Source organism: Melanotaenia boesemani, chromosome 24 (genome assembly GCF_017639745.1).
Source record: "Melanotaenia boesemani isolate fMelBoe1 chromosome 24, fMelBoe1.pri, whole genome shotgun sequence".
Classification (NCBI taxonomy): domain Eukaryota; kingdom Metazoa; phylum Chordata; class Actinopteri; order Atheriniformes; family Melanotaeniidae; genus Melanotaenia; species Melanotaenia boesemani.
The window spans coordinates 15,352,020-15,376,073 of NC_055705.1; the positions used below are offsets into that span (position 1 = coordinate 15,352,020).

General features: G+C 38.1%; 1 protein-coding gene across 2 annotated transcripts in view; it reads left to right on the forward strand.

The window, feature by feature from the left end:
* Positions 1–284: 284 nt before the first annotated feature.
* LOC121635877 (potassium voltage-gated channel subfamily H member 3-like) overlaps positions 285–24,054 on the forward strand; it is a 41,216-nt gene continuing 17,446 nt past the window's right edge. For both annotated transcript variants that reach the window (XM_041979245.1, XM_041979247.1), the window contains exons 1-7: positions 285–754; positions 14,102–14,335; positions 14,441–14,572; positions 15,814–15,959; positions 16,192–16,450; positions 17,567–17,724; positions 20,698–20,905. In XM_041979245.1, the coding sequence (XP_041835179.1) occupies positions 679–754; positions 14,102–14,335; positions 14,441–14,572; positions 15,814–15,959; positions 16,192–16,450; positions 17,567–17,724; positions 20,698–20,905 (1,213 nt within the window). In that variant the 5' untranslated portion in view covers positions 285–678. The remainder of the gene's footprint in view (positions 755–14,101; positions 14,336–14,440; positions 14,573–15,813; positions 15,960–16,191; positions 16,451–17,566; positions 17,725–20,697; positions 20,906–24,054) is intronic.

A 24,054-nucleotide genomic window follows, 5' to 3' on the forward strand; every position in this document is an offset into this window, starting at 1 on the left:
TGTGGATGGACTAATTATCATATGGGGAGTGAAATTGCTATATTCTTGCCCATTCTGACAAAACTGTTCATTTTGTTCTTGGAGTCATAAATTTAGCAGCTTAAGTGTGAAACATGACAGTCAGCATTGGCAATAATTTATTAATTAATTGTCTTAGTAATACTCTCCTAAAGGAAAATGACGCTTTCATTTGTCTGCTGTAAACAGGCATTTGTCAGAACATGAGAGGACGAGAGCGGAAGAGAAACTGATAGAATTTCAAAGAGATGGGGAGAAAAAAGAGGGTTGCCTACACCTCTAAAGACGGACAATATGCGGAGTAAAAAGTGTTTGTTGTGTAAGAGGAGAAGAGAGAAAAAGAGTAGAGGAAAAGGGGGAGGAGAGAGGGATTGCATTGGAGCACATCCGTGCGTAAATCTAACCATCCTCGCCGTGCTCCTTCCATCCCTCGCCACTGTTGCCTCCAACGGGTCCCCGCTCTTCCTCTAAGCCGGGATCACCTGCAGGTGGTCTAGTTTTTGCACCGTGGAGTCTCGATTGTCTCGACTCGGTGGCCTCCTCCAGGGGTTAGGAGGAGCACCGGGGAGCTCCTCCAGATTTCTGCCGGGTTTCGTGTCCACTGCCGGGGAAAGTCATGGCTCTGAGCGCCGGGAGAGACGCGGCTCGACCCGCTCTCGGATGCCGGTGATGCGGGGTCTGATCGCGCCTCAAAACACCTTCTTGGATACCATTGCCACGCGGTTCGATGGGACCCGTGAGTACATGTCTCAGATTTTTTAAAATATATATATATATATGTATAAATTAATTTTCTGGCGCGCATCAGTTCTTTGACGCTCCTGAAATCACTCGTTTATGAGTCCAAAACAGAACAATATTTGAACTCTGTACTGTTCTGTACTGTGTGCCCCCCCCCATAGATCTGCAAAGTGTCAACAAGAGCTTGCAGATAGTCTGATGAATGAATTCTGGTGAATGAAAGCACAGACTAGCATTTTAAGTATTCATGAGGCGCCTGCCAAAGGATGAACAGACATCACAGAGCCTGAAGCAAAAATGAATGAGGAAGCTTTAATTTTATATATATATATATATATATATATATATATATATATGTGGCAAGATTATGTAGACCTAGGTATATAGGTATATATGAGACTCAAAGGTCCCGGGTATTATTCCCAAAAAACTGCCAAGTATGCAAACGAAATGTGCTAAGTGTAGTTGTAAATAAATATATGTTAAATGAAGGAATGAAAAACAACAAGAAACATAAGTAATGTAAAAAACATTACCCTAAATGAACATAAGAGATGCAAATCAGCAGACAAACGTAAAGCTGTCATCATGAGAAACTCTATGATACATATGAGGCATAAAGTGAAGAAACAAAATAGTAATTATCACCAAGAAGTGATGTGAAATACCCCAAATTGCACTTTGAATGAGTAAAAATTACACATAAAAATGATATGAAATGTGATATAAAATTAAAAAATAAAAGAAATGGGACAAAAAGGGCATGGGCTTACTACAGAGAGGATCAAATTTATCAAACCTACAAAAATGAGACTTAAAAAAACATTCTATATATTTTTTGTATTTCTTTGTTTTTTTCACTCTTTGTAACTTAGAACAATTTTAGTCCTTTTCGATGTCTGTGTGTGCCCAGGCGCCTGCTGTTTCATAAGCAACGTACACAGATTTGTTGACTCAGTCATTAAATTTAAATTAAAAGAAAAATTAGAAAATACAAGAATAATAATAAAATAACCCAAAGTGTTTATTTTGGGTTTAGGAACATTAGTTTAATTATTCTCACTTTGCCAATATGTGGTTTCCCAACAGTAGATAAATTGTCAGGTTATTGAATAATTTACTGATTCCTCATTAGTGAACAGCGTTAATGAATGCAATGTGTCAGTGCATTAATCATTCAAAGGTATTACTCTTAGCTGCCAAGTGGCATCTAATGACAGCCAATCAATTCAAAAACTCATGCTTCAATATGCCACAGCCTTTACTCTAAATTCAATCGTGTGAATCGGTCACTTGTCATGGCAGGATTAGGGTGAGGAAATGTAATTAAGCTCGCTGCAAGGCTTCCAATAACACCTTGATTGTTCCCTCTTTTACTGCAGTGGGTTTTCCTAAGATGGGATGCTACCTTGATTTTATTCAATGCTACATATCAATTTATAAGCAGAAAACCTACAATAAAGGTCCTACCCCTCTTTTACACAAAGCTTTAGGATCAAATAATAAACCAAGGCTCACATTTAAGCCCTTATTTTGACCATTAATTGCATGGTTTAATGTTCCCCAAAACACATTTTCAGTTAAAGTTATGCACATGGTGAATGTAGCTATGGCACCTTGTACTCTGCCTCTGTAGTATTAAGTATGAAGACGTCTGCTTATTTTAAGCTATAGCAGCTCTGTGAAGAACACGTTTCAAACAGTTACATCAGCTGCAGATAAAAAAGTAGCACCTGAAAACCTCTAAAACACTGGCGTTAATTTTTTATTACAATGTAAACATCAAAGTAGTTTTTACATGAAGAAAGGAAAGATTTAAGTTGGACAAAGTGCCAGCATCTTCACATCATTCAGTGGAAAATAAAAACATAATAATAGTAATAATAGTAACCATCCACATCAGTCTATGCATTGAACCCCCATTCTGTAAACCTGCAGAGAAATGGTTGTCAGTCATGCAAACTGTTATTATTATAGCTTAAGACGGTTACATAACGTAGTCCTGAAGGCGCACATTAACGGAGCCACTGTCAATGCAATCAGTGTGAGATACAGCTATTTTCTGAAACCGAGCTTTACATTACAGTAAATAAATAAGATAAACATCACTTGTGTGGGTTCCATTTCCCCTTCCTGCTACAAAATGCTTTGAAATAATCAGTAATCTTATAATACTGTTATTTTTCTGTTTTTTTCTTAAGAGAGGAAACTTTATGAAATAAAATTTTCATTTACCGTCAAAAGCAATTATCTTTACTCAAAGTTGAGAACACAGATAGAAAGCACTCGAACGTGAATTATGATCGACTGCTGGCCTGAGAAGAAATATGCACTGTCTGAAGATCTATTTGGTGCCGGAGTGTTTGGATAAGCCCACATCACACCTGAAGAGCTGCTTTTCCTGTGATCCAAATATGATATTAAATCTCAGCTTTCATAGGAACTCCCTCTCAAAGGGCAGTTTCTCTGCCAGGGCCACGGATGACTCCTGTTCTTTGTTCCTTTCTTTTCCAGCTGATTGCCGGTTTAGATCACAGAAGAATTATAAGACCTAGGGCAATATTCTTCACACATAATGCCCACAACAAGATGCCTCCAGGTATATGCACTGGACAGAAGAAAATAAGCTCTCCCACAAGAGCTAGTTTGAATAACTAACTACATATATGGCAAGATAAGCTGTCCTCCCATTCAAGTATACATAATGCAAGTCGTCCTTCCCTTACATGCTATAGATACTTCCTCCCCTCTTACACAGAAAACGCCAGTAAATTAGCAATTTATTAAATTGCCTTTTTTATCATTCACCCTTGCTATCATTAACTCTTAAGAGGCTTTATCTCTTATTAGCTCTTCTTCCAGTGGCGCAGAATGGTTCCCACTGCTGCGATGAAGCATGTCAGTGCCAAGCTGAATTCTGCTTTTGATATTCCTGGTGGTGATTCTGACCTGTCTCCCAATAAGAAATTTCTGGTAGATGTTTTCCAGGCCATTCTCCCACTTTTCCAGTAACATCTTTCCAGAAAGGAAAAACAAAAGAGCATTCCCACATTGAGTGTAAGAAGGTCTCTGTCTCTGTATTACCCTTCCAACATAAGTTGTTCTGAACCAAGCATTTTCTACAGAGCTTTACTAGCATGATGGAACCTGTAAATAATTTATAATGTTGGACCACTCAGTATTTGTTAATATGTTTGCATCCATGATGAGAATCACCTGTTCCATCACATCCCAAAGGTGCTCTATTGGATTGAGAACATGGTTACCTAATAAAGTGGCCGGTGGGTGTATGTGTAAATTTTGCCTTATTGTTCACAAGTGAAACACCATTTGCTCCACTACTACTGAACCACTCATTACACAAATGGACCTGGTTTAGGTTTGGAAATCATAGTTAAGCCCTGAATAGTATATACAAATATACAGTTTATTGCAACAATACCTTTTCCACATTCCCATGACAACAATCCCACAGCAGTCACATTGCCAGCTTAGGAAACTCTGCACATCCGAAAGTGATTATGTGAGTACCTTCTGCAATAAAAATCAACAGTATGGGTTCCTGAGCAAGTATCAGTGTGTGACAAGTAAGGAGCAAAAAGCCAGTGAAAACAATTTGTATACTATATATCAGCCAATAACCCAACAATATCCTGAGCCATCAGGATCTACCATAAAGGTATATTTAAATCCTAAGTGCTTAATGAGAAGGCACTGGTTTCTTCTTGGTTTTTAAAGATGTTTCACCTCTCATCCAAGGGCTTCTTCAGCTAGAGGAGCTGTTCTTCCTCCATCGGGGGTCAGTCAAGTTCAAGACCTCCCAATGGTTGTCCCTATTTGCCTGACTTTAATCCCCAGTCAACAGCAATACATCCTCTGAGAACAGCCTGGGCCTTTCTGAACCTTATGACTGCTGCAGAATAATATTTATCTTCAAGGCCTCCACATGTTCCTTTTCTTCCTTTTTGCCTCAGAAGACTATGGGCTGATCTTTGTTGGGGTCCTGAATCTGCACTGGAGGCGACTCCGGCTACTCTTACTGAGTGGTGCCTGCTCTAAAATGTCTCACATCACAGCGAGGATATCGGTGCGAGACTTTAAAAAGCCCTGACTAAACATTTCAGCCTAGATAGTTTAAGATTAGTTCCTCTGTGAATGAATAGATATAGAGATGAATGAAGGCGGCTGATAAGAAGCAGTCTGACACTTTAGCTCTGGACTCCTAGCCAGCATTAAAAAGAAAAAAAGAAAAACACAGCAGGGGAATTCTAATGAGGGGCTTCGCCAACCTTACATAATAATATAACTGAACAATCCTGCACATGGAAGGCTGCCAAGAAAACAACAGAATTTTAAAAATGTGACTTAAATTAATCAAAGCAATACCAGAAAACAACCGTGTAATTTTAGAAAGACGCCTCTCTGACCAAAGCATTGTTTGCTCCACACACTTTCCATGTATATTTTTGATTACCCTGTTCACTGTAAAAGGTAGTAATTTTTTAAAATACTATTACAAGCGGAGTAGAACTATTTTTTCAGGTCAAATACAATGTTCTCCCATCTTTGCGTTACAACATTAATGCAGCAAGATGACCAAAAAGACTCCAGGGAATCCCTATAATAGAAAGCTTACCCTGGACCCCTAATGTAACCCAGTCCATGTCCTAAATATTAATAAGAAAAAACAGATTTCAGTGAAATAATACTAAAATATAATAATATCTGCTGTTAGGTTAACTTTTAGTGTCCCTGTAATTTGTTTAAAAGTGATTTTGCTTGCCATTTTTCATTTTTAAAGCAGTATTTTATTTATTTAGTGCCTGGTAGGAGGTAAAAAAAACAGCTGCTCCATCATCATGTGCTGGTTTATAAATGACCTCTGTTTCCCTCTTGTGCTGTTTGTTCTGTGTGTGTTTACTATGTTTGATGCTATGACAGCATCTGTTTGTTTAAAACAATGGGATATAAATTGGATGTTAGCATGCATGAATGATCGTGTATGGCTTTGTGGGTGTAAATGCAAAAGAAAAGCAAACAGAAGAGCTAATGTGTCAGGCTCAGCTAAGAGTAAGTAGTCTGTACTGTGTGATGGTATTCTTATTAAAAGATGCTGTTTTAGCAGTTGGATGGTTATCATCTAGTTGTCAAGTAATGGTACTCAGACACCAGACACACAACTAACAGCTAAAGACCTTAGCTGGTTAACCATAAAAAATGGCTCACAAAGTCATAAAACATATTTGATATTTTGGCAATAAAATGTGGATCCTTCATCCTAAAATAATTTGGTTGTTTAGCATTGCTAACTACTTAAGGCTGCTCAAGCGTCGTAATGTTCTGCTTTTAGTTGTCCTCAGTGCAAAATTAAAGCACTTTTATTCCCAGCTTCTCTACATTCCTAAGTTTGGACACATTTTCTCATTAGATTCAGTGGGAAATTGTGTCCTCCATGTTTTCTGCAAAGAAATCTATTAACACCCACCCCTTTTTATGACCTCCATCTACCTCCGCCTTGTCTGTCTGTCTGTTAGTAATGGACAGATTTTAATGACATTTTCAGGAAAACCCCAAAATGGAACAAGTGATTAGATTTGGGGGGTGATCCGGATCACCACCTGGATCCAGGAATCATTTGAAGGATTGTTTAAAGACGCAAATATTCGGGAACGTCGGTGAAGTTTGTCACATGCAGATCTTTTACCGGTGAAAAGAAAACGTTGCTTCAGCGTCAATCCTTATACATGTTTCTTTGATTTTCGCAGAATTTCCTTTAAATATGCCAAAAAGTTGTGTTGTGGTTGGCTGCCATAAACAGAGATGCTCCACAGATAACAAAAGATGGTTCTTCAAGCTACCGAAAAGACACAAAAGCCCAGAAAGATGTAATACACTTTGGAGTCCTTCGAAGTATTCGATAATTTTTTCAGATCATTTTGTGACTGGTGACTAAAACAGTTATTGGGATATCACTGTGTCACATTTATGTTTTTTTTTATATATATATATGGATGCCAAATTACCATGAAACGGCTGGCCACAGCAACAATAACAAACGTCTGTTGGTGGTTTTTGTGAAGTTCTCAATGTTTCTTGTTAGCAGCTCGTTCACAGTGTGATGGTGGATAGACGTACGGCCATTCATTCAGTCCTACAGCCAATATATTTGCTTCATATCTATTTCTAGCCTTGACACTGAGCTTATCAGCATAATTTTCTGTCAAAAATCAATGGAGAAAACTATAAGAACAATTTGCACACTTCAACACAGATGCTGGTATGATGTGGAATTTGTTTTCACCAGCAAGCTGTTAATGGTCACATGACCACCAGGCTTAACATAGGTTTGTGCCTGCCCATGAGGAGATAGGGATAATTTTGCCATTAGAGCTGCCCACAATCGTTGGCTGAAAACAAAAAAGAAATTAAAATGTCTTGGCGGAGGTCTGCCCTCTGAGTGCTTCTAGTTCTTCACCTAAACTGGGAGTCTCATACAGAATGAAGCTAAAATAAAGGCCAACTAAATGTACAAGTAAATGAAAAACTGCATTGTCAAGGTTGGTCCTGAACATGCTTGGATCCCCCACTTACTCTCCAAACAGCTTATTGTACAATCTGTGTTAGTTGATAGGCAAACACTACAGAAAGACATTTTTGTGCAACTTTCTGCTGCAGGAGTGGAATCATGCAACTGGAGAGCAGATCTCAGTGCATTAAAAACTGACACAGCAAGAGTTTAACACGAATGAATTGCTTCACAAGATGACTTGAGGAAGGTTATTACTCCCTGATTGGTTTTCCCGAATATCCTGGAGTGTATCATATGCTATAGTTTTGAAATATTGTAAAATGGACATGTTTGAAATTACATAGGGGATCATGATCAGAAAGGATTTTTAAACTCAAGTAGCTAGTTATAACTAACGTATAACCATTTACTGGAACATAAAGGAGATAGATGGTGTAGATGCATGGGTTAGATGTCAAGATGACAAGATGATAGTATCAGGTTGAAAGTATGTGTGTATTACTTCTATGTACAAATAAAAATGTGAAAACAAAGAATCCTTCTAACTTAGCACCAAAGGTAAAGAAATGTGTATTTGGTGGATTATTTTATTGTTGCTTCTTGGCAATAAATCTTATACCACTGGAAATGAAGCTGTCTGATATTGGCAGTGAAGATTAGGAAAGTTTTTCATAGGAGCAACCCACAAACTGTTTAATAACTTACCTGATGAAGGGTTGAGATGATGTAAAGATATTAACAAATGCCCATAGTAATGTCTGTCTATTGCTTTGCCAATCATTTTTAAATTACAAAGGAATTCATACTTAACTGGATCCTTTTCTCTTGAATTTGACAGTATTTTTGTATTTGCTGGTGGTCACATAGTATTTGAGTCCTTGCAATTGTGAAAAACAAGAGGATGAGACAGATGAGAAGCTTCAGAGCAACAGAGTTGTGTCAGTGTGTGTCAGGGGACGAAAGCTTTGGGCTATAACATTTTGAGGCTGATCGGGAATGAAAATGTGTTTTCAGGAAACACCTCAGAGAGCCACTCTTGTTGCAGAAATCAACTGGCTGTCAGTGTTAATTTCTTTATTGTTTTTATGATTTGTATTTGTTTTTGTTTTTTTTTTGGTCCAGACTCTTACAGTCAGTCGTAATGTAATGGTACAAAAGATTAGCATAACACAATAATTTGACCTCACAGTTTTAAATTATGCCACTAAAGTGTAAATTTTTTATGTCTGAAAAGGATGACAGCGAGTTATTGCCTCCCAGATGATTATCAAATGCTGTGTTCTTAAAATGTTTAACTTAGATTGTGTATGGATGTGTTGTGGCAGGTTGTCGCTGTCGGTGTTATCGGTAACAGGACTTATCGGAGTTCCCTAAGCTGCTTAGGGGCTGAACCTGAGTGGTTCTGCAGCTCAGATCACATGCTGTTGCACCTGGAATGGAGTGTGGATGTGACAGAACTGCTTAGTGCCTTGGGGGAATGTGCAGACACTAAATAAAACAAAGGAAAATATGATGGTGGCATAAAGCCTGCAGGAAAATGATACAGCATAGGAACTCTGACCAGATCGCGGCTCTGTGGGAAAATGGCCATGTAACTATGAGGGCGATCACTGTATGTGTGCTGAAGCAGAAAATATTACACATTCAAGTGCAAAGATGTGATTCAGGCCTTTATCTTTTATATTTTTATGATATTTCGAGCAGCCAAGCTTGGGCTTGGCTCAATGCAGCCATCATATAAAGAAACTGTGTTATAAGAGAATGGTGATTTTAGCCACACAGTTTGGGAACATAAGTCTGGGGCCTGTTTTATGGCATGCATTAAGCTCCTTTGTTCCATTTAATAAAAACTTAGAAGGAAGATTCTTTCACTGGAGAACAACAAAGCTGAACAATGAATTGAAAGTGGAATTAAGGTTTAACATGTCATGTAACAAACCAGCAAACTTTCCACTTCCATAACATTCCAATGCAGACACATTGCTACAAAAACACACACGGATTATGTTGGGTTTGCATTTCATTAATTTTGTATAATGCTAAAGACACCCTGTGGAGTTTGTGACCACTAATAATTCAATGGCTTAGTGTTGCTATGAGTATATTTGTGTGTATTTCATGCACATGTACAAGGATTCACATGCGTGAGTGTACACTTGATGAGCATTCCTGCTGACAAGGAGCTCCACTGATTCACATTTATTTGAGTAAAAGGAAGGAAAAGGATTATGTAAGAATGAGTCAAGAAGTCTTTTTTTTTAATGGGTAAACTAACCTGCTCCTTACTGCTGCTTTTGCACAAGATGATGTTTGGTTGTCTGAATTATAGAGACAAAACAAAACACCAGAACTTCAATCCATGGATAAATGAGCTAAGATGAACATGTTGTCATCAAGTTACTAACATGTTTTCAATTCTAAGGCAACAAATTTCAATGTTTTTTCAAAATCCTGGGTATTTATTAGGGCTGTGCATCCTCACTGGTCTCACGGTTCGATCGATTACAATTATTGTCAATATCAATAGTATGCACAAGTTGCTCGACTTTAGTTAGTGTAGTTATTAAGTAAGTAATTTCTTTATTTTTGTAGCACCTTTAAGCACAACTACACCTCAAATTGCTTCACACAAAGAAAAACATCATCCATCCTATGAAAGAATCCTCCGCTATAGCTTACACTCTCACCTTCAAATAACACTATTCAGTTGGGTTTTTTTCCCCAAACAAGGTGTTTTGAAATACTATTTCATTAACTTTAATTTGATTGACAATTTGATAGAAACACAGCTATTGTGACACTCAGAGACTTAGCATCCCCAAAGTTGTTTTAATGCCTCTGGCATCCAGTCTTAATCAGCACTGCCCAGCTTTGAGAGTTAAACCAAGCCATCTGATTTTGGATTAAACATTTAGTGCTGATGCTTATTCTCCAAGTCCTCCTTTTCAGAATGAAAAGAAACTTTCTCTTTTCTCTGTTGAAAGTCCAATTCCATTAAAAATAAGGAAACATCTTTAACAATCAGATTTGAGCCCAAATATGTGGCTTCTTCTGCTGAAAAGCATAAATGTTGCTGTTTTATTTGACATTTGCTACCTTTTATGCCTTAAATGAATGTTTTTACATTGATCTTTTGAAACAAGTAGGCTTACTGCACTCTAAAATGTATAAATTCATTTATTCTGCATGTAAATTATCTCAAAAGTGCAAGGCTGTTTTTTTTTTCCTCTGGAAAAGTGATTCATCAAATCCTTTTATACGCTGCCACACTCCTTGAAGTTGTCTGTGTTATACTAATGCTCAAAAACATGGAGCGCTTCCCTTTCCTGCTGCACCATTTAGCAGCCTGAGCAATCAGGTGTTGTTTTAGCCATGTCTACATCTCCTTAGCACACCTGGTAAAGATGACAGCTAGGAGATGACACCATGGTTGCTGTTGTCAGAACAAATTCATCAGGTTATATACGAGTAGCACAGCTTCACATTTGTGCTGCTTATAGCTTGTAGCTGTATATCTGGATGCCTTTAGTATTTGTATCTTAATCTTAAAACCACAGAAAAATTATGCAAGTTATAGATTTACATTGATGGTTTCTTTAACTGACTTTATTGATCATCTATTGTGTTTAAACATGAAAAAAACACCAGGCAATATATCATAGATGTTATGTGTGGCCAGATAACTAAAATCTCTCCTACTTTTTTATCTACCTAACTGGATTTAATAAAGACAGAAAATGTAAGCAAATAAAAATTAAACAAGAAAGAAACAAAAATGAAGCAGTGAATGTGGCAACCAATGGACACCCAGACTCACCATACTGACCAGTCCTAATCGCAGTGGGAGCAAAGACCCTTAGAGGAACTCCAACCTCTAGCTTCTCTCTTCAACTGAGAGACAGAAGTCTGTGCTAGTCATAAGTTTTATTAAAAAAAATCCTTATTTAAACACTAACTTTTAGCTAAAAATGTTTATGTATAAATCAGTCCCCGCATTTGGTTCCATCTCCAACTTTTCCATATGAATTTCAAGCACAATTTCTTACTATGTCTTTAACATGGTTAAAGCTAGTGTTTTTTCCAAGTGTGGCTTGTAGAAGCAATCCAGAGGTTTATGCACTCCCCTTCTCTTTCTTTATGATTTATTTATTGCTTTGAACACAACAGTAATATTATTTTGTCAGTTGTTGATGCTATTTTACATTCTCTCACCTCAGAGGATATACAGTATGAAACTGGTGTTTTGATGAAACCTGGCATAAACATATACACTCAACATCCTTTATTAATGCAAAAATCATGGAATTTCATTGTCCCCATTTAATTTTCATGCCAACTCACTTCTCAGTGTCTCTGTTAATCTCTCCCACTCAGTCTTTCCCTCTTATTCAATCATTTCTTGCCTGTTCTCTTGTCCTTTATTGCTCACATTCTTCAAAGTGAGTGCTCCAGCCCTCCAGATTCATTTATGCACAGACTTTAATAATCTCATTGGACGGACTGTCTTGGCTGTATGAATAACTTATCATATCAGACTCAATGCTATTATAACTTAATTGAGATTTTTCATTTAACTTATCCAATCAAACTATTTGTCAGCTCTCCAGCACATTTCCATGCCTTACAATCAGCTTCTTTCTGCTTACATGCTTGTTGTCTTTCAATTTTGGCTCATCAAATTTATTGATAAATTTAATAATGTAATTAATATCACATGTAAAGTTTGTGAGATTCTAACAAAGCAGTAAAGGGGTCCAGCTGCAAATCTCTCCAATGATTGTAGTCATGTCTGATTGCTATATATAACTTAGACACAAATCTTCTTAAGTTTTCTAAATCTCTGGCTTCAATAGTTTCCCTTTTGAAAGTCACAGACCCCTCTCCTGAAATAGCTCATGAAAACTGTCACTCAACTAACTGTCATTGGGTAGATTCAGTGAAGACTGAAAAAAAAAACTATTCTATAATTAAATATTTATTTGATCTCAAAGATACATGCACAGTTAGACAAAGTTTGATGGTCCAGCACCACCCTTTGATCTGAATGTAATTACTACTGGTTATAAAGAGGCCAGTATAGCAGCATCGAGCCATCAATCAGTGTTATAACTATCAAGGGTCACAGAAAATGTCTAAATTTAGTGCTTCAAAACGACACGCCTTTGCCTACTCTATGTATAATCTGCAAATATTTTGTTGACTATGTCCTGTGCTGAAATATAGTTTTTTTTTTTAATTATTAGTGGAGAAACTGAAGAAAGATTCCCTTCCAGTTTAACTCTAATTAAATGAGCTCATTTTATCAACTGGTTTACAATCTGCTAATATAACAGCAAGTTGTGAGGTTTGTAGTTTATACTTATTGGTCCAGTCTTAATAATGACGAGTGTTGTCATAGAAATAATAATAAAAAAAAAGGTCTGAACCAGAATTAAGATAGATAAATAGTACTTTCATTGAAATGTGAAAATATGGGTGCAAAATTATGGGTGAGGCAAGTCAAAGAATGACTAAAGTTAACATGCAAAATAATGGACAAAAGATACAAATACATACAACTCAACAAAAGATATGATGTATAATAACATAAGAAATAAAAATACCTGTAAAGTGTAGAATTTTGAAAGTATTGTGCAGGTGTACCAGGGGGATGTGCAAAAACAATGAAATGTACGAGCAACAGTTTGCAAACCCCAAACAAAATAAAATAAAATAAATAGGCAATATAAACAGCAATATAAAGCAAATATTAAAGGCAGCAGACAAAGTTCATTGTCCATCTTGGCTGGTCCCTGTCTGCTAGAGGTGAATTATTAAACAATGTGGTGGCATGTGGCAGGAAACAGTTCTTGTATCTGTCTGTACTCCAGTGGAGCGTATGTCTCAGTCTCAGAAAAGGTGCTCTGTTATCCACAATGACCTCCTCTTCACAATAGTTTAAAAATTGTCAGGTTTTCCCCCATATGACATAGCCAGCCTTCTTTTTCAGTTTGTTTGTCTGTTTGTGTTGCTTGTTGGTATCAATTAATTTGATAAATCATCAGTGCTAGCATGATTTAGGCTAGCAAGCAATTTAGCAGCTAGCTAACTAGCGGGATAACAGCAACTGCTCGGATAACGCCTAAACCTAGCTCAGCAATCTGAAGTGACCTTTCTTGTTTTTTACTTCCTATTTCTTATTAACTAAAGAAGACATGGCCAAAACATACCTGACATCTAAGCTGTGCAAAGACTGATTGAATTAGGTTCTAAGAATAGTGTTTAAGATGCTATAAGTAGCCTCATGATGAAAAACAGCACGGTTTTATTTATTTATAAAAATCTTGGCAACAACATTTATTTTTCAAGTCTATCTATGCACATGCTGACATGACTTTTTATCTATATAAACCCCATATAAAAAGTATCTGTGTAGTTAACATCTTCCTGGTTTTTATTTATTTCGTTTTTCTCTTCTTTTGTTATGCTGTTATAGATTAAGTTTTTTTTTTTTTTTTAAAGGAGGGGGGGCAGGGGCAAAAAGAAATAGGAAAGACGTTTAAAAAGAAATACTGTAATTAAAAAAGAACAGATGGAAATTAAAAACAATGGGGTACATGAAGAAGCATAAGTTTGAATTAGCATGAGATTATGGGGGAACTGTAAGTCATAACACCTTGGTTGAATAAAGGCACAGTTTATGTGCATTGTGGCCTTTTTGACAACAAGGATGCAGGCATCTCTTTTAAAGAGAACTTGTGATTATTTTTTTCATGCTCCATCTCTGTTTCTTGTGTCTTTCCTTCTTTACCTTCCCGTCTTTCCCCCTCACAGATAGCAACTTTGTCCTCGGGAATGCTCAGGTCCAGTCTCTGTACCCAATAGTCTACTGCTCCGATGGTTTCTGTGAGCTGACGGGCTTTGCCCGTGGCGAGCTGATGCAGAAAAGCTGCATGTGCCACTTCTTGTATGGCAGCGAGACCAGCGACCGCCTCACCTCACAAATGCAAAAAGCTCTGGATGAACGCAGTGAATTCAAGACTGAGATCATTTTGTACAAGAAGAGTGGTAAGACTGGATTGCTGCAGGTCACTGTCAAACTTAATCATATTCATTGCATGAGTAATCTTTTTGCAAAACATGACATGTTTGTATTGTAATCTCTCTGAAAAGGCTCCAAGTTCTGGTGTCTGTTGGACATAGTTCCCATCAAGAATGAGAAGAGTGAGGTGGTTCTGTTCCTGGTGTCACATAAGGATATTACAGAAAATAAGGATTTAGACCGCAGCAATGAATCTGACACCGGTGAGAAAAATTGCTCTATAATTCACATGAAATGATTCAGTGGATGCTTTGCAGCTGACATATAAATATGAAGGGAATTTGGTTGCAGTAAACAAAAAAGACCCCACTATCTCTCACTTTCTTTTTTTTTTTCATTCTATTGCTGCAAAACTGGTGGCAGGGACCAGCTGTCATGCATTTCAAGGCTGTTTTTTTCTGTCCTTCCAGATCAGTGATTAATCATCATAGCATCAATGAAACAATAAGCAGCTTTGTGTTAAGCTGCAAATTGTCACTCTGTCAAAGATTTTTATGTATTTTTGTAGTAAATATGGTTCTCATTTGGAATTTGTAGCAAGTATTAGCTTTATTGTGCTTTTTCTTATTTTTCTTGCAGTATAAACTAAGTGAATGCTGTCCTTAATGGATGGCTAAATTATGAATGGGTACATCATCAGATGTCTGTTTCTTTAAATAAATGAAAATGCTTATGTGTTAGCACTAAATGTTTTAACCCTGGCTCTACCAGTTATATTGTAGGAGTTCATTTTAATTAGCCTCAATCTATAGGTTTAGATTAGCTGCAAGGAACAACAGCAACACACTGCAAATCTGCATAGAAAAGTCTGATTACATGTTCTATTACAAAGAATAGCTAAGTAATCAGCATTTCAAGCAAAATCAGTTAATTTATTTTGTTTGGTAAAGTTTTCCCTTTGCAGTATGTTTGGGCATGGTGTCACTAACTTGCTAAGGCTATTCCACAGTCCTTGTTCAAGCTTTTGTTAATACTCTGACTCATCAAACTTAGTTCTGTGTTACTCCAAGTAGCTGCATAGTAATTTGACAATTAAACTAATTAATCCCCATCAAGCCGTGGGCTACGGGAAGACAGCAGTACAATTCCACGTTTGCTGTTTGCTATGTTTGCAGTGAAAAAACACAGAAAAAAGGAACCTCACATGGATTTAACAGACTCTGGAGAGGTTGTGCATACTTAGGCTCTGTGCTGCAGGCAGTGGCACAGAAAACCTTTTACTTGTAGAGGGAAAGATGGAGGAATTTTCTTGCTTTTGAAAGATAGATAGCTTTTTTTCTGTTTTGGAAATCCAGACATTTAAAAAAGCATGTATCCATTAAAAGTAACAGCACTTCTAACTTTTGCATTCCAGTCCAAGTTTGTCACTTAAAGATTTACACTTTGTAATATGGTTTCTGTCACCTGCCTGCATTTTTCCAATATTAGGTGCATTTGTTTTCAGATGAGGAAACCGGTCTGGAGATCCACCAGGTCAGTCGGCCTACAGGGTGCAATATGGAGAGGCGGCGCAGTCGGGCCGTCCTCTACCAGTTATCTGGACATCTGCAGAAACAGGATAAGACCAAGAGCAAGCTGAAGATCAACAATGTGAGACATTTTATTTGGGGGTTCTAAAAAGAGATCTTTGTCTGTACTTAAGATTTAGTTTTCATAGTCTAATATCACAGCTACACAACCTACACTATTAATAAAATATTTGTACATTTATCATGGCTGGTGGAGATCTCCTCAACTTAAAGAGCTCCCCAAATTAATGAGGTAAATGTATAAATCTGATCTAGTTTACACATTTTCAATATTAATGCTTCTGTGTTTCAAGAGTGTTCTTGGAGCCAACGCTAACCCGGTCCCAGAATATAAAGTGGCTGACGTCCAAAAGTCTCGTTTCATCCTCCTTCACTATGGTGCGTTCAAGGCTGGCTGGGATTGGCTGATTTTGTTGGCCACCTTCTACGTGGCTATCACTGTTCCCTACAATGTCTGCTTCACGGCTGTGGAGATAAGAGAAGATGGCGGCTCTGCGGCTCGGAATCCACCAAGTGTCAGTGATATTTTGGTGGAGATACTTTTTATCATCGGTGAGGCTGTTTCCATTTACATTTATTGCTTTTTTTTTTTTTTTTTCTTCCTGTTACTCCTTGCTCGCTCCTTGCTAATATCTTCTCAATTTAGAAACAACTCCCTCCTGGTCCACATATTCCATTCAAGTCGGCTTAGAACAAGCTATCACTCCTTTTCTGTTAATTGGCTCCACAAACTGCACTGTATTCCATATTTCCCTCTAGCTAAAACCTAACAATCATCACTTTTCCTCTATGTGTACTGGCTCTAAACCCTGTCCACTAATCCCATTTACAGCCAGAAGGCTTATTAAAGGAAATGTTTTCAAAGCATGGTTCTTGCTATCATAGTGCTGGTATGACTCTAGGTTCACCTATCAGGACCCTTGGTTTGTATAAGACCTGCTTCACATAAATAAGGCCAGCATAAGCCTTAAAACTGTTGCTTTAAGATTTTTTAATACTGTATATCCTTGTTGAAAAGGTCTGGTGCAGGAGGTCATTACTGTTTCTTTTTCTTCTTAATATTCTATTTAAACTTTATTTTTCCTTTTAGTTTGTAGGGGATTTTTCCCAACAAATTATTATACCGCAAAAAATATAATTACCCTTTGGGGATAAACATATATATATATAAAAAAACTATTATTCAGTTCAATTCAATTCAAAAAGGATTTTTTTTTAATAAAAAGGCCGTTTGACTGTCCATGTGAGTGACTTATTTCCCAGTACAATTGTACTAACAGGGTCAAGCTCACATCCCATCTGGACTAAACTACAGGCCGGGATGGAGGCAGCTTCACCCTGTGCTTGTACATAGGTAATCTAGGTCAAACTAAAGTGTGGAGCATCCAAAAGTGGGATTAGTTTAAAAAGAAAGAGGAGTTCATACTGGCCATTTATGCTGAATGCTGCACAATTAACTTTTTATAATTTGTAAACCTTCAGATTAGCCACCTCCCGTTATTCCCAGTACACATGCTGTGTCATGCTATCTGACAGCCAGCTGTAACCTCATAGTCATCAGACAAGAAAATTCAGTCATTCAATTCTTGAGCAAAAACAAACAAAACTTTAATCCCCCAATGGATTAAGAAATTAGCCAAACTATTGCCAAATGTACTTGTGTTCTAGACATCGTACTGAACTTCCGAACAACCTATGTGAGCACGTCTGGTCAGGTGGTCTACGACGCTCGCTGCATTTGCATTCACTATGTCACCTCCTGGCTATTTGTGGATCTGATCGCTGCCTTGCCCTTTGACCTGCTGTACGCCTTCAATATCAGTGTGGTAAGTCTGATACACACCCCACACAATACATAGATGCTGCACTGTATACATATCTGAAAAACTCTGTACATGTTTGACTTAGCCTACTTTTTTTTCCGTATGAGATGTTATTTATGTATTGGTGATGGCTTATTGTAGGCCAGATAATAATTTATCAATAAGTTCTTTGATCCTTCATAGGCAATGATTTAAGATTTAACACTCTCGTATACATACAAATGGACATCTAATGACCGTTTACTGTATATTTAATTGAAATCTGTCTATTTTTGAGCCCCTAATTGACTGTAGGAGCTATAAGAAAGGAAACCAGAGTTTCAGCTTCATCTAGTAACTCATTATTAGCTAACTGGTCATTAGGTTGAGACGACAAATTACAGTTTGAAACAAGCAGATTAGCCAGATGATGTTGAGTGCAGAGCCTGGCAGCTGTTGATGCACACGAGCGTCATCAGATCTTAAGAAAGCTCTGTTTGCTGAGGAGCTGTAGAAAATAGATTTTCCATCATCTACCATTTGCTCATGTAGTTCTGTAATCTTTTTACTGTGAGAAGCTGTTCATTGCATCAGTTGGAGTTAAATAATTTGTTGCAAGCTGAAAGATAATCGCCCATGCAGTGATTATCTAACTAAGACTCAAACCTATTTGCTTAGTTAAAGCGGCTCTGGTATGCTCATTTCAGGCTAATTTATTTTAACATGTCAGTCCACAAGGGCAGGAATTAATCAAGCATTTTTCACAAACCCCTTTATTTAATTTATATCGATCCCCTCAGATCAGCCTGTGCCAGAAACAATCAGAATGAGACTCTTCCAGCCTAAGCCCCGCCTCCCCCTGATGCGGACTGCCTCTGATTGGTCAACTGCTGGGAGTAGTTGTTGGGAGCGGCACATCAACTGTTTTCATCATAGAAACACCAGCAGAACTTGTAAACAAACTGAAGTAATATAAATACTCAGTAAACAATGTCAACACAAAACATTAATCCGTACATGTTCGAGCCCGAATCGGACCCCGAAAACGAGAGTGAACAATCAGCAAGCTGCAGAAGCTCAGTAGTGCAAGTCAGCTTCTCAAACGTACACTTAACACAACAGTCTCCTTAAGCAGGTAATCCGTGGCGCCATCCACAAGTCATATGCTTAACAGCTATAGTCTGATTTAACGTTGTTTGCCGTCCTTCACTTGCCTTATATATTTGTACATGCCCCTGTTAATAGGTGTACATGTGGCAAATGTACCACAATGCCAACAGAGGTGAAAAATGTTTGTTGCCAAGAAATAGATACTGCACTTTGGTACATTGTTACATTACTGTTAGCTGTATTTCTACCTACTCTTGCTAAGCTAATCTCTCGGGCTAGAGAATGGGCTAGCCTGGTCATTAAGTTTGTAGCATCCCCCTATGTACATTTGTTGTTTCGTGAAAGTTACAAAACATTAATATGAAATATGTTACACTGCAGAGCATTTATCAAATGCCATAGTTTCAATGAAAGGCATTACAGTTATTTCCATCTACAGTGTTGATCGCTAACTTTCTGGTCATCATTACGTGTGTGTTACCTACTGGTAGTGATCATTGAAAGTAAGTTTGGGTCAGTTCCTTTTGTTTGCTCACACACTATTGGATACGTAATCCTGGCTGCAAGCCTTGTTGCAAATCCCCCCGTTGTACCGGACCTTATTCATCCAGCAATCTTCAGTGAAGTGCTAGCTCTATCCATGCTGTCTAGCCATTGTTTACTTCGGAAATTTGAAGAAATGTTGCTTTCCCACACAGCTGAAGAAGCATGTCTTGTTTTTAAACTGAAAACGTTACAGTGTCCAATGCAGGTTTAACCTCTTCCACCTTAAGGTGGATTTTTACTCGTGCAGCGTCTGCATGCTGTCTTGTGTTTCTGAATGCCAACCTGCACTGCACATTAATGCTGCATTCTTGAGTTTGGTTCTCGTTCTGTTTTGTGGGTCTGTTTGCTGTTTTTTGTTCATTTGTGCAATATAAGATTTTTGTTGAAATCGTGAACAAAGGTAAGTGGTTTTGTATCAGAATAAATGCACAGAAGGAGGCAAATATAGTGCTTCTCGTAAAAATGCTGAACACAAAAGGGTTTTCAAAACACAGTTCATTCATTTTTGAGAAGTAAAGGTGAATTATGCTGCTAAAAAGGATGCTAAATTAAGAACTGTTCAGGAGCCAAAAGAGCCGGCTCTTCTTTGGGAGCCGAGCCAAAAGAGCCGGCTCTCTGAAAAGAGCCTAACATCCCTTCATTACAGGGGCGGTATCGGCTGGTAAACTCACCAGGTTGATGATTCACTTCAGTTCTGGTACGTATTTTTTAAAACAACAGTGAAGACCAGTATAGTTCAGTGTCTTTATTAGCTTGTGGAAGAAAACAAAGAAGTAATTCGATCAGCCTCTCATCAACTTGATCCACTGGGTGTTGTTTTTAAAAATGGCGTTAACTACACAAATTCAGCGAGAAGATCCAGAAATCCGGAAACTCGTAATCCCAAATTGACCAATCATAAGAGAGTACTTTTTCATAACCGTCTACGTAAGGTTCTTGTGAACATGCACAACCTGGAGAAGATGATCAGTAACTCAGTCCCCCCGGGATGTCACTAAAATATCAAAGTAGAAAAAACTCTAAAACCGATTGTTTTCAGTGCCATGGAAACTGAGTGTGAAGACACACTGAAAAAAAAGCTCAAACATGCGTTTATGTGATAAAAAAAAAAAAAACCTATATATATATACACGCACACACACACACACACACACACACACAAAGCTGCAGTTTCAATATGTCAGTATACAATTGCTAAACTCCTCTTACTTCAAGAGGTGTTCAAATTGATCGGTTCTAACCAAATTCACAGGAAATAATCAGCTCTACCTGACATAAATGGTAACTAACCCCATCATTTTCAACTTAGAAGTGTTTATTCTGTGTTTCCATCCATTCCAGAACTTCGGGGTTCACCTATTGAAGACAGTGCGCCTCCTCCGTCTCCTGCGCCTCCTGCAGAAGTTGGATCGGTACTCCCAGTACAGCGCTGTGGTGCTCACACTGCTCATGTCCACATTCGCCCTGCTTGCCCACTGGATGGCTTGTGTCTGGTACTTCATCGGGCGCAGTGAGATTGAGAGTAACAACCCTGCCTCCTGGGATATAGGTTTGTGTTTTGATTTAAATGTCTAAATGGGTTTGTTTAAATTGGACCTGGTACAATAACTTCCACTCATTTCATTCCAAGAAAGAACCTGTATTTTAGTTTTGCATCCATCATAACAACATTTAGGTTGTAATTATTGCAGAACAAGAAGAACAAAGGATGTATGCTGGTTAAGTGTCTTTTGACTGGTTGAATTGGTGAGTGGGTGAGCTAAGGGGGCGATTATAAATCATGACTGCGCACTACTGGTCTGGAAAATCACTACAGGTGGTAAACAAACTGAATACCTTTGATAAACACAATGTTTACAAGCACAACATCACCTTCAAATACTGCAGGAAATGTTAGCGTCAGTATTCCATCCAGAATATGAAGGTGAACAGCACAATGAACCACCACAACAAAAATCACAGCAGGATATTTCTGGTAAATATGATTGTTTCCTGTGATTCTGCAACATCATGTCATCTTTCAGGCAGAAAATGTCTGCATTCAAGATCTAGATCTCACTTTATCCACTCAGGATGAAGTGAGGGGCAAGTACAAGGTGCTGGGAGAGATTAGCTTGGGCTCTTGCAGTTGACCAGGTGGGAGGTGGCATTCATACAATTTCAGAGCTGCTGTGAGTTGCTTTCTCACTTAGCCCTGGCGCTAACAGCTAGCACCTGCTAACGCCTGAGGAACTTCAGGTCAAGTAGACCTGAACCCCAATGGTTGCTGGCATTTGCTAATTTGCCTGTTTAGTTGAATTTTGGCAAGCACCTACTCATCCTGGAGGATTTAGTCCTGGTGGCTAACAGGAAGTTGCTGCTGTCCCCTGAAAGATGTCTTCTTGTGGCTTTTGCTAGCTTTTCATTTCAACCACTCATCACAGCATATTACGCTAAATTAGCCAACAAGTAGCCACCCTGCTATAGCCAGGATTAGTTCAGTGAGGTGCAAAAATGTCCGCTTTTAAAATGGTCATAATGGTTCATTTGCAAGCCCTACTCAGTGTGCAGAGCCTGGAGAATTTGACCATCAAATGAAATCTGGGAACTATGACAAGATAGTAGCTATGTTGCTGAAAAGTATTGAAAGCAAAGGTTTGATACTACTGGATGAATTGAGTTCCTTTGTGCATAAAAATACTTAAACTTTTTTGGGCTTTAGGTAAAGTTTAAGGTGATAACGCATTATTTTAGTACTGCTTATAAGCCAGAAAATATGGGGAACTGCAGCACGGGCCTTTTAAAGCAAAATCTGAGAGGCAGGACTATTAACGACTATGATGGTTGTAACATGGTGTAGCATGCTCTGAATGTAGCATGTTTTCATAGCTATCAGATATCAAAAATATCTGTTTCCTCATCAATTTTATGTCCGATGCTGTGGATTTTCTCACAATGTTTGTGAATGCTCATCCAACCAGTTTAATTTACATTTGTGATAGGACCAAAAAACAGACTATTTGTGACATTTATACTTCTCCACAACAAAGTATAAAGACATGTTTTCATGTGTGACGTGTGTGCTTGTCTTTTTACTGAGAAAACAGTTCTAATTATGGTGATCTGTTGTCCCCGCCTGCTGTGCACACCGGTGCCAAACAACAATACTGTGAGGTGCATGTGAGGCTCGTGGTTACCCTGTTCAAGTGATTTAAATCAGAAAGGTTGGAATGAAAGCTGAAAATGCTCGAAAGGGAGCATAAAAGGTCTCCACTGGTGCATGGATGCACATGGATGTGACCATACACAGCGGGTGGCTGTGGTGCAGGTGGGTAAGCAAGTCAGGTATTAATCGTAGGTTTGGTAACTGAGCAAAAGCAAACTGCTAGTGATGACATAGAGCTGTGTTCTGCGGTTTGTTTGAATGTGTGTGCATGGTTTTTAAAAGATCAGTCATACTCAGCCTGATGTGCTTTGCATATTGATGCTGATTTTTTGCTACAGATGAAGTGCTACTCTTCATCTGCTTTCCTATTTTCCCCTGAAGGTGATTCAAAATAAAAACTCACCAAACAGAAAAGTGTCACACTGCAGAGAACGACAAATATGAGACATAAAGAGTTAACGTCACAGGATAGAGACGGGAAATAGCGCCATTATGTGTGAGTGCTTAATGAATAGGGAAAAGCAGGCTTTAGAGAGCAGCATATACTGTATGAGCTGTGACCTTTACTCAAAAAACCAAATATGATAGAAAACTCAATACATGTCAAACTGGGGCAGAACTCTGAAAATAGTAGGAGTAATTGGTTGGATAAATGTTTGAATGAAAAAAAATAGAAATATGTAAACAAAACAATCTAAATATATATAGATTAAATAAACCCACATGGACATTTCACACTGATATTAGCCTTGTGCCTTTATATGAAAACTGTAGTTTAAAGCATTTTGGCACATTTATTACAGTTTATAAGATTAAATACTGAAAAGAACATCTAATTAAATTAATGTAATTATTAAATAACTGATTCATATCTTTGTGTGTAGAGCTTGATGATGTCATGTTACTTTGATTATTACAGCATATTCCCAGAATCTTTTATTTACCCTATCACTTATCAGTATTCTCCCACTGTACCAGAGCACAATTTGAGATAAAATCCAATTTTCTACAATCAATAACGAATCTAAGAGACCTAGTCTGTGACAGACATTTGCTAGTTTGTACAGCTACTGTCTAGTCTAATGAAACCATCTACTTACTGAATTCCTGCTGCATGGCACCTAGAAACATCACAGAATCTGTGACCCACCCTTACCCAGCAGAATGCATCAGAAAAGACAGAAAACAACAATTTGGAGGAGTAGAGGAAAAAAATAAAAGAGTAAATCAAGAAAATAGCGGAGGAAAAGATACAAACTGAGAGAGAAAAAGCATTGCTGCAGTAAGAGAGAGCAGCAGATAAAGCAGCTAGAAGAAGACAAGAAGAGATCTGCAGGAAAAGAAAATGGAAATGGAGGATGCTCTTTATCTTCCTCTTTCCACCCTCCTCTAAGACCCATCTGAATTCCCTGTGCCTGAACAACAGACATCCCCTCTCTCTCCTCTGACCCTTCCTGTGTCTCCTTTGATACTCCCACCTCCCTGGAGTATTCCTCAGAATATTGAATATGCTGGAACTGATCCCCACTCACCCTCAGACAATTCTTACACCT